Source organism: Alosa sapidissima, chromosome 8 (genome assembly GCF_018492685.1).
Source record: "Alosa sapidissima isolate fAloSap1 chromosome 8, fAloSap1.pri, whole genome shotgun sequence".
Taxonomy (NCBI): Eukaryota; Metazoa; Chordata; class Actinopteri; order Clupeiformes; family Clupeidae; genus Alosa; species Alosa sapidissima.
The window spans coordinates 37,034,872-37,050,406 of NC_055964.1; the positions used below are offsets into that span (position 1 = coordinate 37,034,872).

The 15,535-nt window shown below is 45.1% G+C and overlaps 1 protein-coding gene across 1 annotated transcript in view; it reads right to left on the bottom strand.

Annotated features, from left to right (window-relative positions):
* Positions 1 to 842: 842 nt before the first annotated feature.
* qsox2 (quiescin Q6 sulfhydryl oxidase 2) overlaps positions 843 to 15,535 on the bottom strand; it is a 28,399-nt gene continuing 13,706 nt past the window's right edge. The window contains exons 6-12 of the mRNA XM_042101477.1: positions 13,494 to 13,639; positions 12,599 to 12,742; positions 12,233 to 12,362; positions 11,075 to 11,197; positions 8,048 to 8,198; positions 5,948 to 6,136; positions 843 to 3,799 (exon numbers count right to left, since the gene is read on the bottom strand). Coding sequence (XP_041957411.1) covers positions 3,198 to 3,799; positions 5,948 to 6,136; positions 8,048 to 8,198; positions 11,075 to 11,197; positions 12,233 to 12,362; positions 12,599 to 12,742; positions 13,494 to 13,639 — 1,485 coding nt within the window. The 3' untranslated portion in view covers positions 843 to 3,197. The remainder of the gene's footprint in view (positions 3,800 to 5,947; positions 6,137 to 8,047; positions 8,199 to 11,074; positions 11,198 to 12,232; positions 12,363 to 12,598; positions 12,743 to 13,493; positions 13,640 to 15,535) is intronic.

Here is a 15,535-nt window from a genome sequence, read left to right on the forward strand (position 1 = left end):
AACGGGAGTTTGGAGAGTGGTCTGAGTGTTCGTATGATTCTTCTCTCCTTTACTTTTAAAATCTTCACCTTGGAGTTTCCATCCTGTTCAAACATGGGAGTTTTCATTGTGTCCAAACTTGGTTGGTCATCCTGGGCGTACCCGTTTAGCCATTCATGGATGTACAGCTCGGTTGTGTCCGAAACAGAAAAAAGCTCCTGCCCTCTAAGTTTCGGACAGACCCTGTGTGTATGTGTGAGCCCAGCCTTAGGCTACACTGAAACACAAATTAATGAAATCTCAGAACATCCCTGCCACCGCTGGGCCTTCATGTCATACCAGTACCAGTCATGTGATGTCATACCAGTGCCAGTCATGTGATGCACAAGATACATTTCCCTCTAGGAACAATAAAGCAACCGTACCTTACATATGGTAAACATAAGCTCTTTAGGTGAATAAAGCAACCGTACCTTACATATGGTAAACATAAGCTCTTTAGGTGAATTAAGCAACCGTACCTTACATATGGTAAACATAAGCTCTTTAGGTGAATAAAGCAACCGTACCTTACATATGGTAAACATAAGCTCTTTAGGTGAATAAAGCAACCGTACCTTACATATGGTAAACATAAGCTCTTTAGGTGAATTAAGCAACCGTACCTTACATATGGTAAACATAAGCTCTTTAGGTGAATAAAGCAACCGTACCTTATATATGGTAAACATGGCTAGCACACTGAAAACGAAAACACACACACAAACAGTTTGAAGTAACAATTAGAGGTCTGATTTTTCTGTCCCGCTCCCGCATTAATGTGTCATTTTTAGTCCCACTCCCGCATGCATCTGGAACATGATGTCCCACTCCCGCCCGCATCTGGAACATGATGTCCCACTCCCGCATGCATCTGGAACATGATGTCCCACTCCCGCCCACATCTGGAACATGATGTCCCACTCCCGCCCACATCTGTAACATGATGTCCCACTCCCGCATGCATCTGGAACATGATGTCCCACTCCCGCCCACATCTGTAACATGATGTCCCACTCCCGCCCGCATCTGGAACATGATGTCCCACTCCCGCACGCATCTGGAACATGATGTCCCACTCCCGCCCGCGGGTCTACCGCGGGAGTGCAGACCTCTAGTAACAATATACCAATGAATGATGCAAATATTCTTTATTTTCAGAGACAAAAATCACAGCATATTTTTTTTAAATATACAAAATGCGAGAATTCCCTATGTGAACATACAAGACCACATATATACAAAAAACAAAATATACTCTGCACATAAAAATATCATACTGTTAAAGAACTAAAAAAAAAAAAAAGATGCTATGAGATTCAAAATAGATCATTTGGAGCAGCTCAAAAAGGTCCCTTCACTCTCCCCTTACAGACAAACATCCTCCACAAGCACTCACACAGCTCTCTACGGAAACAGAGCAGTATTCACCAAACCAGAGGCGAGAGAACCAATGAGCCTCTTGAGTGACTTCACTGCTCTCTCCCAGGTTCACAAATACAGCCCCACTCTGGTCTTTTCAAAGCCTAAAACTCATCAGGGAGTGGAACACCTCAGATCTAAGTGTCGACCGAATGTTCAAGTAGAAGGAGTTGGAATTATCTGAGGAAAGCGATACCTTGACTAGCACAACACCACTACCCTCAAAGCTCTTGACTAGCCCAACACAACTGCCCTCAAAGCTCTTGACTAGCACAACACCACTGCCCTCAATGCTCTTGTTGCAGGCGCAATCCTTGGGTGTGCATTTTGAAGTGAGACTACTCTGAACACACACACACACAATGGGACTAGTGTTAATCCATCTGGCACACGCTGACCAACAACACTTTCCACTAGTGAGGGTGTCCACAATGTCACCACATCCCTTCAACACACACTCATCTGGAACACAAAGAGGTCTGCTGTTAGTTTTTCATTCGTTCATTCATTCATTCAGAGAACCAAACTGCTCTTTTCCTGGATTCACATTGATGATGGGACGCAGGCAGGTGACCGCCACAGAGAATGCTCCGGCGCCCCTGAGCGTCGCCCAATGGCGTGGTCCATTTCTGACCACACATCAAGCAGAAGCGGCCGTTCCCTGATGGTAGGTAATGCATGACCACACTCTGGAGTCATCTCCACACCCCACTACTGATGCTTCATTGAAAAACATAAAATGATGTTAAAATAGCAACTGAGTGAACTGGAATACTAGTTTCAACACAACTTCAAGAACGATGAATCACCATTAATACTACATTAGCACTGTAGTCGTTTTAGTAAACAGAAACAGACGAAATCGGACGGTAGTTTTGCATGGCTTGTAAATAAATATCCACCAGAGTTGCAACAAATAAGATCACATGAGTTCCTGCAGCCATTTTCCACAGCATCTCAGAAGGGGCTACCACACTATAAAATAATATCAAACAATCCATCCTATTAATTCTGCTAAATACTTCAACATAATTAAGTAAAGAGTTTCTGCATTGACATTTTGCAGAAGGTGGCAATCATTTTTTTCATTCCGCTTATCAGAACCCCATGGAACCGCTGAGGTTCTAGCAGCACAATGAGAGTTCTACTGTGGTGAGGACCATGAGTTTTTTCAACCTCATAAAAATCTTTACAAATACCCAAGTAGTTAGGTCCACATAAAAATAGCTCAATCTGACATACATAGCACAATTGGTCATCAATAAAATATTTTCTTTCCATTTTTTAACCATTTAAATTTGTGTATGTTAAATTCTGGCATTATATTTGTACAAAGGCGTAGGACTTGTTGGTACACTTCAAGGTGATTTTTTTCTCTCCTTCATCTGAAGATGGTCTTGTCTTTTACACTACAAACACAACATGGAAACATACAAACAAATAAATAAGAGTCCTTTTCCTCCAACGCCTTCCTTTTTCATAGGAGGAGACAAAAAGTGATAGAAGACAGAAAATGTGAGAAAAAAGACAAAAAGAACAAGTGAGAGAAAAACACAGTGAGTGAAAGAGAAAGAGAGAAAGAAAGAAAGAAAGAAAGAAAGAAAGAAGACACTAAAGAGATATAGCATGAATCATGATAAAGATGTAAGAGTGAGGGGAAAAATGCATCCCTCTCCTCTCCTCTCCTGTCCTCGCCTCAGAGGAGTCCAGTGTGTCGGTGACCAGTGGGTGGTGCTGTTTCACTCCTCGCCACTCTGCTATACGAAGGGGCGGTTGGCGCGCACCTTCCACCGGCGTGAGCGTGCGCGGAAGAAGAAGAACATGAACATGAGGAAGACGCAGGAGGCGGCGTAGAGCAGCACGCACAGGCTCATGTCCACGCTGGAGAACCCCAGGGCCAGGAAGCTGACGCTAGGCCCCACACGCGGCTCCCTCTGGGCCCCCACGCCCTGCCCCTGCACCTGCCGCTGCGCACGCTGGAGCTCCCGCCGGGGCTGCACCTGGAGCTGAGACTCGCTGTGGTTCCCCAGGCTCTCTGGCCGAGGGAGGACATCCAGGGGGGGCTGTGCTGGGCCGGGCTGGGCAGGGGCCTCGGGAGCGGGAATGTTGGAGTCGGCGCCTGCGCCTGCGTTGGGGGCATCGGGGGGGGCGGCGGGGGGGTCTTTGGGGGGAGCGGGCGGAGCGGGCTGGAGGGTGTACTTGGGGGAGATGTTGGCGGAGCCGTAGTGGCGTTTGAGGAAGTCGAGCACGGTGGGCTCGTTCCAGACGTGGATGCCGCTGCGTTCCTCATGGCAGGTGGGGCACAGGTCAGGGGTCGGCCACTGCGTCTTGGGGAACAGAGGGTCCTCACTCATGGAGCCTACGGAAGCAATCACAGCACCATCAGGCTAACATAGTTATAGCATCACACAGCACACCACACAGGCTAACATAGTTATAGCATCACACAGCACACCACACAGGCTAACATCAGTTATAGCATCACACAGCACACCACACAGGCTAACATAGTTATAGCATCACACAGCACACCACACAGGCTAACATAGTTATAGCATCACACAACACACCACTCAAGCTAACATCAGTTATAGCATCACACAACACACCACTCAAGCTAACATCAGTTATAGCATCACACAGCACACCACACAGGCCAACATAGTTATAGCATCACACAGCACACCACACAGGCTAACATAGTTATAGCATCACACAACCACTCAGACTAACATCAGTTATAGCATCACACAACACACCACACAGGCTAACATCAGTTATAGCATCACACAACCACTCAGACTAACATCAGTTATAGCAACATACAACACACCACACAGGCTAAGATCAGGTATAGCAACACACGACCACTAAGGCTATCATCAGTTATAGCAACACACAACCACTCAGGCTAACATCAGTTATGTGATCATCACTATTTTTTTCACAAGAGCCACATTGGCAGTGCAAAATCAAAAGGAGAGCCACTTTTAAGAAAACATACTACATGTAAGTCACTTTTGCAAATGTGCATTTCTACATATAAATTGGACATCCCACAAAAAAAGAAATAACACAGCCAATACATTTTCATTTAAGAACAGATTTTCTTTAATACTGGGATGAGCGGAAGCTGGCATGCATGTCCTTGACTTTCTTCATGTTGTATTTGTAGTATTAGTAGTAGCAGGTTTGACAATACCCCCTTTAGGAAGCACCAATAAGGCTTAATAACTTCCTTTCACCTTCATTATTTGGGTGAAGGGGGTTAGTATAATTCAGATGTTTGCGTTTTTGTAGTGCAGTATTGTATGTTTACAAGGATACAAGGATACAAGGAAGTTTATTGTCACATGCATATAGTTACTGGAAGTAAGAAATGCAGTGAAATTATGTCTGGTGTCAGCCTATTTGTGCATTTATGGGGGGGTAAAAAGTGCAGTAGAAGAGGGGTTTAGTAGATTAAGTATTTATGAAGCACATTTGAAAAAATGTATTGGCTGTGTTACCACATACAGTGGGTCCCTTTTAGAAGTGGCCACTTCATTCGCGCTTTCCGTGATTCACGCAGCTGCGTGAAATGTATTACAACTTATCGCCAGGAGGTGGCAGTTTAAGTCTGTTGTAGCATTGCCGGTAAACAGGGCAGCGGAATGCATTCAAAAGCGTTGCAAGTGGCAGTGAGATACTGTAAGCAGAACAAACTAAGATCACCTTGTTGAAGTCATACAGTAGACTAGGCTAAATCAGAGCCTACTTTTGTTTTTATCAAGCTGGGGCCTTTGGCGAACAGTTTAGGCCTACTCAAAATGAGTAAAACCAAATTTGGCGAAATCTCGCCAAAGCTACCATGCGAGCCACCAATTATAGCTTGACGAGCCGCATGTGGCTTGCGAGCCGTGCAATGGGTAACACTGAGTTATAGCAACACACAACCACACCACTCAGGCTAACATCAGTTATAGCAACACAGAACCACTCAGGCTAACATCAGTGATAGCATTACACAACACACCACTCAGGCTAACATCAGTTATAGCAACACACAACCACTCAGGCTAACATCAGTAAGCAACACACAACCACTCAGGGGTCTGTTTCCCAAAAGCATAGTTGCTAACTACGATGGATCTTCCGTGGTAGCGTCACTGCCAAATGTGAGTCGGCCGTATTTGAGTCATACATAAACGATACAGAAATACGGTGTTGATATTCGGTCGTTATTTCGGTCACATTTTAGTAAGAGCTAACAAATATGCTCTTATTTTTAAATTTTCCCAAATTAAAAACGTGATCTGTGACAATATGAAGCTTAAGTGTTTGTGCATGCCCAACTTAAATCTACGGACTCACATTTGGCAGTGACACTACCAAGGTGATGGATGGATGGATGGATGGATGGATGGATGGATAGAGATAGAGAGATAGATAGATAGATAGATAGATAGATACTTTATTGATCTGCGTGTGTGTGTGTGTGTATCTGCGTGTAGGGCCTCCGACCCACCTGCCAGTCGGCGGTTGACCTGGTTGTGCTTCCTCCAGAGCCAGAGAACGGCTTCGTCAGTCGTCTTGATGGCCCCCATGGACTCCTGGGCCATCTCCTCAAAATGGCGGCCGCACTCCTGGCAGCCGAAGAAGGTGGTGATGTACCTGCGCATGGTCTGCAGCACAGCTTGCGGGTCGTCCTCGAGAGCTACAGAGAGATTTGGGGGGGAGGGGGGGGTAGCCAATGAGAAGTGACTTGAAGGAGAATTACGGTATGATATTGACCTAAAGTGTGTTGAAACATGACACCGAGTGTGAACGTACTGTATGTCTCATAGCTAATCTCGGCTTGTCCCCTGCACTCAGAAATCTGGCGCTAGTTAGCTGATGCTACCAACAGTTTTTCAATGGGAGTGCCTCGGGCATCGGCCTAGCCATGCAAATAAATCACTGTTTTACACCATTTACGAGGCTCAATGTAGCTCCATACTTTATTGGTAGACTTCCGAGGGCCTTGACATTTAAAACGAGACATTGAGAAGCTCTGGTAGTTTATTTAAGACGATTTATACAGACAGTATCTTCATGAAGTTTACCGTTTGCCGCCATCTTGAATTTAGTCACGATAAGTCGAGCGACGAGTACAAATGAACAGGTATGATAAGGGACCAGATTCCAAAAATAATTCAGTGGAAATGCATGGATCCAAATCCACTGAATTATTTTTTGGAATCTGATCCAAAAAGGGGGAGAAGAGAGGATAGTGGAGGGGAGGAGAGATGAGAGGAAGAGAGGAGAAAAGCAGAGGAGAGGAGGGGAGGAGAGGAGAGATGAGAGGAGGAGAGGAGAAAAGCAGAGGAGAGGAGGGGAGGAGAGGAGAAAAGCAGAGGAGAGGAAAGGAAAGGAGGAGAGGAAAAGTGGAACTAAAAGAGGAAGACTATGTCTGGGTGTGTGTGTGTGTGTATGGCTCTGTGCTGGGTGTGTGTGTGTGTCTGTGCTGGGTGTGTGTGTATGTGTGTGTGTCTCTGTGCTGGGTGTGTGTGTGTGTGTGTGTATGTGTGTGTCTGTTTGTGTGTGTGGCTCTGTGCTGGGTGTGTGTGTGTGTGTGTGTGTGTGTGTGTGTGTGTGTGTGTGTGTGTGTCTCTGTGCTGGGTGTGTGTGTGTGTGTGTGTGTGTCTGTGTGTGTACCTGTGTTGGCCAGGTGTGTGTGTGTGTGTGTGTACCTGTGTTGGCCAGGTGTGTGTGTGTGTGTGTGTGTGTGTGTTAGGGCTGTCACTTTACGTTCGAAAATCGATTGGACAATCGATTGGACCAAACAACACAAGTTTCGAAAACTAAAATAGGGAATCGATTTTAACCAAATATAAAATAATTCCGAAGTGCAGAAAGCATTGCGAACGCTAAAAAGAAAATTACCACCAATTTTACGCACCGGGAACAGCTGTTTCAATCAGCTGCTGAGCTGCAGCTGTGCTGCTCGTGTTTTGCCAAAAAATGGAGGACAACGCGATCAACCTGTGCGACATGTAGAGAGACGAGTGATAGGCCCTAATAACTTGAGGAGTTCGATGTGGAAGCACTTCGGATTTTTGGTATATCAAACTATGGAGAAGAACAAAGCGGTAGGCTATGCAAACTGTGCAATCGAGTTCTACGTAGGCGAAATTTGTTTGACATTTCTAATCGTAAACACAGACACAGCTAGGTTGAAGCCTGCAGTCATGTCACTGATGTAATGGCAGTCCACTCGGCTTACTGGTTTTCGAGAATGTTGCACTTCTGTTTGTCATTGTGCATGAAACTTCACGCCAATAAATCATCAGAAATATTGCTGGCTTGCGTCTACAAGCACCCTCTTTACGTTCGTCCTAATGCAGTTGTTTGTGGATTGGCCTATATTTGGCGTTGAAAATGGAAACGTCTTTAGACATAAAAAATCGATTTTACAATCGATTCAATGAACACTTATGTCTCAAAAATCGAACAGGATTTTTTCACAAAAGTGACAGCCCTAGTGTGTGTGTGTACATGTGTTGGCCAGGTGTGTGTGTGTGTGCGTGTGTGTGTACCTGTGTTGGCCAGGTGTGTGTGTGTCTGTGCTGTGTGTGTGTGTGTGTACCTGTGTTGGCCAGGGCGTCAGGGCGTTTGGCGGCCTGTACAGTCAGCACGTGGAACAGCATCCAGAGGGAGCAGGGGTACCCCCTCAACGCCACGCTGCTGCCCTGGCAGCCGACCCACTGGACGCGGTCACTCAGGAACAACCCGGAGATCTGCAACACACACACACACACGCAGTAAAAATATGCACAACACATTCACAGATAAACTCTCTCTCACACACACACACACACAGTAAAAATATGCACAACACATTCACAGATAAACTCTCTCTCTCTCTCTCACACACACACACACAGTAAACATATGCACAACACATTCACAGATAAACTCTCTCTCTCTCACACACACACACTGCATGCTGTCAGAGATTTTCACACCACACATAACATCCTGACAGTCATCAGGATACTAACACACACACACACACACACACACACACACAAAGGGGTCACTCAGGAACCACCCAATAAGAAGGGTAGCACACATACACACTTAAATGTACCTCTCTGAGAAAAAAAGTGTTCATTTCATGTTTGTTCATGTGACTAATTGATTTGGTTCTTTATGTTTTAACAACCCCATGGTGTTTAGTATGGTTCACTTTGGTTCTTTATGTTTTAACAACCCCATGGCGTTTAGTCTGGTTCACTTTGCCAACCCCATGGCGTTTAGTCTGGTTCACTTTGCCAACCCCATGGTGTCTAGTCTGGTTCACTTTAACAACCCCATGGCGTTCAGTCTGGTTCACTTTGCCAACCCCATGGTGTCTAGTCTGGTTCACTTTAACAACCCCATGGCGTTTAGTCTGGTTCACTTTGCCACTGAGAGTTACAGTTTAAGGAAGTGCCTCTGCACATGCTATTTTCACAGCTATTGCAAAATCAATACTTAGCACTTAGCCAACAGACTTGACCGCTCAACTCAATCTGTTCCTACAAGCTTCTCTCTCTCTCTCTTTAGGTTCTTAGAGTACTGGACCCAACCTGTAACTAAGTAGAGGAAATTATAGTCATAGTTACATACACACAGAATACAATAAACACTAAATTATAGACCTGAAACACACTTGCATTATGACTTTAAACTTAAGTAGAGAAGAAAAGGCTGCACAAAGCAAAGAATAGGTGCTAATTAGCAAAAATGTATTTTATAATCATAAATCATAAATGTATTCCTCATGCCATCAGCCCGGGCCAATGAGACAGCAGTCTTGCCTAGTATCATCCGGGACAGACGTACTGTAGTGGTTAAGGAGCTGGGCTAGCATACATGTGGTAGTGTAGTGGTTAAGGAGCTGGGCTAGCGTGCAGTAGCCTGTAGTACTGTAGTGGTTAAGGAGCTGGGCTAGCATACAGTAGCCTGTGGTAGTGTAGAGGTTAAGGAGCTGGGCTAGCATACAGTAGCCTGTGGTACTGTAGTGGTTAAGGAGCTGGGCTAGCATACAGTAGCATGTGGTAGTGTAGTGGATAAGGAGCTGGGCTAGCATACAGTGTGGCCTGTGGTACTGTAGTGGTTAAGGAGCTGGGCTAACATACAGTAGCCTATGGTATTGTAGTGGTTAAGGAGCTGGGCTAGCATACAGTAGCATGTGGTACTGTAGTGGTTAAGGAGCAGTAGCATGTGGTTGAATATAGTGTGTGTGTGTGTGTGTGTGTGTGTGTGTGTGTGTGTGTGTGTGTGTGTGTGTGTCTTAGACCTATATCAAAAACAGAGTTTACATCTAATTGAACTGAACATGGCAAATTAAATAGTGTGTGGGGCTCTTTCTATAAATTCGACACCCTGTAATGCTTTGGCTTGGCATGAGTCCTGCCTATTCCCACATCATCTGCACTAGGTCATGTGCCCTGGCCGCCCTTATAATGTTGTTGAGTTGACCAAGTAGTGGACAGCGCTGTAGGTCACATTCTACTTTGTGTCTCATGCTAACAGGCTACTCAGTAACGACTGCTTTGTGTCTCATGCTAACAGGTGTAGAATTCTGAGGTATTCTTACTGTATTCTGATGTGTTCATATTGTAACGTCGGCGCACAAGACATTGTTAGCGTTCTCCCACGCAGGGCATGCTGGGACGCGGGAGCGAACATTTGGGGGTTATTGTCTGCATTTCTCCTAAGTTATAAGTCTAAAGTTAGCGTCTTTATTGTAACATGTTTACCTTTTAGTTCTCCCTTGTGTGTGATCCTCTTTGTGTGGGGGGCTGCGTCCACCCCCTGTATGTGTAGTGTGTGTGTGTACTTGACCTGCCCCTTGTGTATTTTGTTCTGGGTCTGTGTCCCTGCTCTTGTTCTCAGCTAATAAACCTTTTGATTGGACAACTGTGTGTGTTGCTATCAAATCGTTACAATATGTTACTTCTGTGTGTAGTATACAACAGGGAGAGGTCCATATTATTGTACATAACTGTGCCTTAGGCCTGTGTACCAGCAGGAAGGTCATTGATTGACGTTTGTATGTTTTAGTATAACAGGCTTTGTCTTAGGTTTTGACTCGGGGACGGATCAAGGAAGCGACCCGAGGAGCATCTTCTGTCGGAAGGCTCAGCAGCCGCTTCTAATAACAACCACAACTGTTAGACTATGCACAGTTTTACTGTTCGAGACTTAGCTTGCGTTCTGTTATTCATTATTGTACCATCTACAATAAATCATCATCTAATCGCCGATCCTGATCCCGCCTTCAAGCTTTATTGACCATCTACAATACAGACATTAGAACTAAAACATAACACAACAACCAACTCCTTCATGTCACATGCTAACAGGCTACTCAGTAACGACTCCTTTGTGTCTCATGCTAACAGGCTACTCAGTAACTACTCAGTAACGACTCCTTTGTGTCTCATGCTAACAGGCTACTCAGTAACGACTCCTTTGTGTGTCATGCTAACAGGCTTTGTCCTCGCCTGGCCATCCCCCATATGCTTGTGTTGGACGTCATAGGTCATTGGTCTCCTAAAGGTCATAGGTCATTGGTCTCCTAAAGCTCAGACTCCTGAGCGGGCCGCGTCTCCACAGGGCTCACCCTCATCTTGTTGTTGACGAGGTCGAGCACGGCGTCGTACGGGATCTTGTCCAGCGGCAGGCTGACAGCCCACTCCAGCAGCGTCTCCAGGAGCTTCACCACCGAGGGCCTGCCTGGGAACAGCTGGGGACGAAGGGACAATGTTACATCTGTGTGTGTGTGTGTGTGTGTGTCTGTGTGTGTGTGTGGACAACGTGGACAATGTTACACTGCCCACATCTGTGTGTGTGTGTGTGTGTGTGTGTGTGTGTGTGTGTGTGTGTGTGTGTGTGTGTATATGTGTGTCTGTGTGTGTGTGTGTGGACAACGTGGACAATGTTACACTGTCCACATCTGTGTGTGTGTGTGTGTGTGTGTTAGTCTGTGACGTCTGTCTACCTGCAGTATAACAAGGCTAACTACGCGTCCGTGACGTCTGACTGCCTGCAAACAAATGAAGGCTTTAGGGGAGGCCGACTGTGACTATCAACTTAAATCCAGGAAGTTAGGAATGTACTTAGGAATTAAGTGATATCGGCTCGTAAAACCTCAGATTTGCAACGCTAACTGTGCAACGCTAGCCTGGCCTGAGCTCTGGTTAAATGAATGCTATGGTGAATCACAAAAAATGTAATGTTAAATGCTGAATCAATTGTGTGTGTGTATGTACATATAATTATGTGTATATTTGTGTGTGTGTGTGTGTGTGTATATGATTAAGAAAATACATACATATATATATATATATATATATATATATATATATATATATATATATATATATATATATCATCCTACGGTTGCTGAGTGATATTTGAATCAGTTGACAGACCACTGCAAATTTTAATATGACCGTCAACTCATTTGAATGTCACTCAGCAACCGTTGGATAACATCAGGACATTGTATAATGGTCTCTTAATTTTTTCTAGAGCTGTATATACATAGATATATAAATACATGATGAATACATTCACATATATGGGAAGCTCTAGCCCCCAGCAGTCATGCTGAATGTATTTGTAAATGACTGTTTGGTCTGACTATTCCACAGCAGAGGGTGATTAGCAAGCACCAAGACACTCCCATCCTTCCTAACCAACCCTGATGGCTGATCACCGTGGCGACCGCGGGCGACCACACTACCCTGGCAACCGCCGCCTCGCCTGATAGCCTTACCTTGGCAACGACGGTGGCAAAGTCTTTAAAGGCCTTAAGCTCCTCCCCCTCCAGAGTGTGGTGTGTGGCCAGCTCGACCCGCAGCAGGTAGTGCAAGCCTGACTCCAGATCAGCCATGTACACCTTGGACCTGGCACACACACACACACACACACACACACACACACACACATAATAATGACTCCAGATCAGCCATGTACACCTTGGACCTGGCACACACACACACACACACACACACACACACACAGCAAGTAACTGGTTTCACTGGTTCCATGGACACAAATACAGACAGATTAAAAGAACATAAGTCTCTCTCAAACTCCCTTCACTCCATTGTGTGTGTGTGTGTGTGTGTGTGTGTCTCACTTCTCAAACTCTTTCCACTCCTCGGTGGGTTTGTGGCCATTGCTGGAAGAGTGGGCGGAGTTCTGGAGGAAGGCGGAGTTTTGTCTGTGGACGCCAGGGAGGAGCTTGAGGAAGGAGGAGAAGAAGAACCGTAGCCTCTTCTGACTGAAAACACACACACACACACACACACACACACCACACACACACCACACACACGCAGAAACAGATTTAAACATATAATCCTTACCTGCCACAAACAAACACAACAGATTTAACCATATAATCCTAACCAAAGACAGACACACAAATGAGATTCTAACCACAAAAGCCTAACCCCACACACACACACACACACACACACACACACACAGACACACAGAGACACAAACACACACAGAGACACACACACAGGCTCTGCAGCCTAACACGCACATGCCTGACTACACAGACAATTGAACTGTGACCACAGCCCGCTGAACCCCAAACCACACACACACACACACACACACACACACACACACACAGACACACACACACAAAAACACAGACACACACACACAACACACACACTTATTTCATCACATACACATCCGCTAGTCCACACAGTCACTAAGTAAACAGCACTGCGGCCGGTTACATAACTGCCATTTCAACACCTATATGACAAGTGAAGCCCAAGAGAGGGCCAGTATAACACCGTTATACCCCAACTACACACACGCCACCCTTACCAAACAGGCAAAACAAGATGGTGAGAAGGATTTCTCCTTCAGGACTGATACAAAACGGCAATCACACACACACACACACACACACACACACAGCACGTACGCGTCCATAAGGCCGTGCGTGCCATTGGGGTGTAGGAGGTAGGCAGCAGGCACACACACACACACACACACACAGCACATACGCGTCCATAAGGCCGTGCGTGCCGTTGGGGTGTAAGAGGTAGGCAGCAGGCACGTCGGTCACACCCAGCCGATCCATGAGCAGCTTGTCCGAGCTCAGCACTCGCCGGACGCCCACACCCTGATAAGGCATCAAGTCCAGGATCACCTGAGACACACACACACAAACACAATAGTGTTACATTCAAATCACTCACATTTATAATCACAAAATTAAATATTTAAATAACAATGACCTGGAGCAACATAATAATAAAAAAAAACAGACACAACACACAGACAATAGAGTTATACAACTAAAAGATACATTGAACACACATACACACACAGACAATAGATACAACTACAAGAAATACATTGGACAAACACACACACACACACACAGACAAACACACACACACACAGATTAGAGTTATACAACTAAAAGAGATGCATTGGACAAAAGACAAACAGGGCAGGAGATAAAACACACACACACACACACACACACACACACACACACAGATTAGAGTTATACAACTAAAAGAGATGCATTGGACAAAAGACAAACAGGGCAGGAGATAAAACACACACACACACACACACACACACACACACACACACACACACACACTTACACACACTTTATAATACAACAAGCAGGGTTACATTTACACCATGGTTACATTAACACCATGGTGTCCATCTTATAATGCAGTTCATCCTGTTCAACAGGGCTATATTAACGTCAGGGTTACATTAACACCAGGGTTACATTAACACCAGGGTTATATTAACACCAGGGTTACATTAACACCAGGGTTACATTAACACCAGGGTTATATTAACACCAGGGTTACATTAACACCAGGGTTATATTAACACCAGGGTTACATTAACACCAGGGTTACATTAACACCAGGGTTACATGAAAAACCTCCAAGAGAATTCAGCCAATTTCTGTTGGCATGGGCTTCACGTCAGACCCAAGGCCTTAATGCAAGGGGTCACCTGTTTCATGGGACCCAGAATGTCCCCACGATTGTGTGTGAACATGGGGAACCCTCAGGGGCAGTGATAGCGTAGTGGCTAAGGAGCTGGGCTAGCATACACAGGGTCCCCACGCTAACTCAACTGTAAAACTCCAATAATAACTCAATGCTCAACTGTAAAACTCCAATAATAACTCAATGCTCAACTGTAAAACTCCAATAATAACTCAATGCCCATTTATTACTCAAGCAAGCAGTAAATTAAGCTAATAACCAGATATACACCAATTCTGCATGGAAATATATTAATGTATTTTGGCAAGTAAATTTAAACTGCTACAACAAAATTCCCAATACAATACACTTTTGCTGTGTCACTGAACATTGACACTAAATCTCCTCCAACACACGCACACACTTTCTCATTGCATGATTCCAGTGCTTCCCTAGAAAAGCTCCCTCAAGCACAGATTTCTCTGACCAACACCAACACCAATACTTCAACCCCCATATCTGACTGACCAATAGCATTTGTCCTGAAGAAGTCAAGTCATCTCATTCATATGGCATAGCTGATAACCTGTGCTGCAGGAGATAAAACACACACACACACCTGTGCTGCAGGAGATAAAACACACACACACACCTGTGCTGACCAAAATGCTTTACACTGTAAAAGAAAGAAAAAGGGAAAAAACAGAAACAGAAAAGGAATAAAAAACCCATTATGGGTCATATCGGCTGGGTCATATCGGCTGCTGTTATTATTATGGGTCATATCGGCTGGGTCATATCGGCTGGGTCATATCGGCTGCTGTTATTATCATGGGTCATATCGGCTGGGTCATATCGGCTGCTGTTATTATTATGGGTCATATCGGCTGGGTCATATCGGCTGCTGTTATTATCATGGGTCATATCGGCTGGGTCATATTGGCTGCTGTTATTATCATGGGTCATATCGGCTGCTGTTATTATCATGGGTCATATCGGCTGGGTCATATCGGCTGGGTCATATCGGCTGCTGTTATTATCATGGGTCATATCGGCTGCTGTTATTATCATGGGTCATA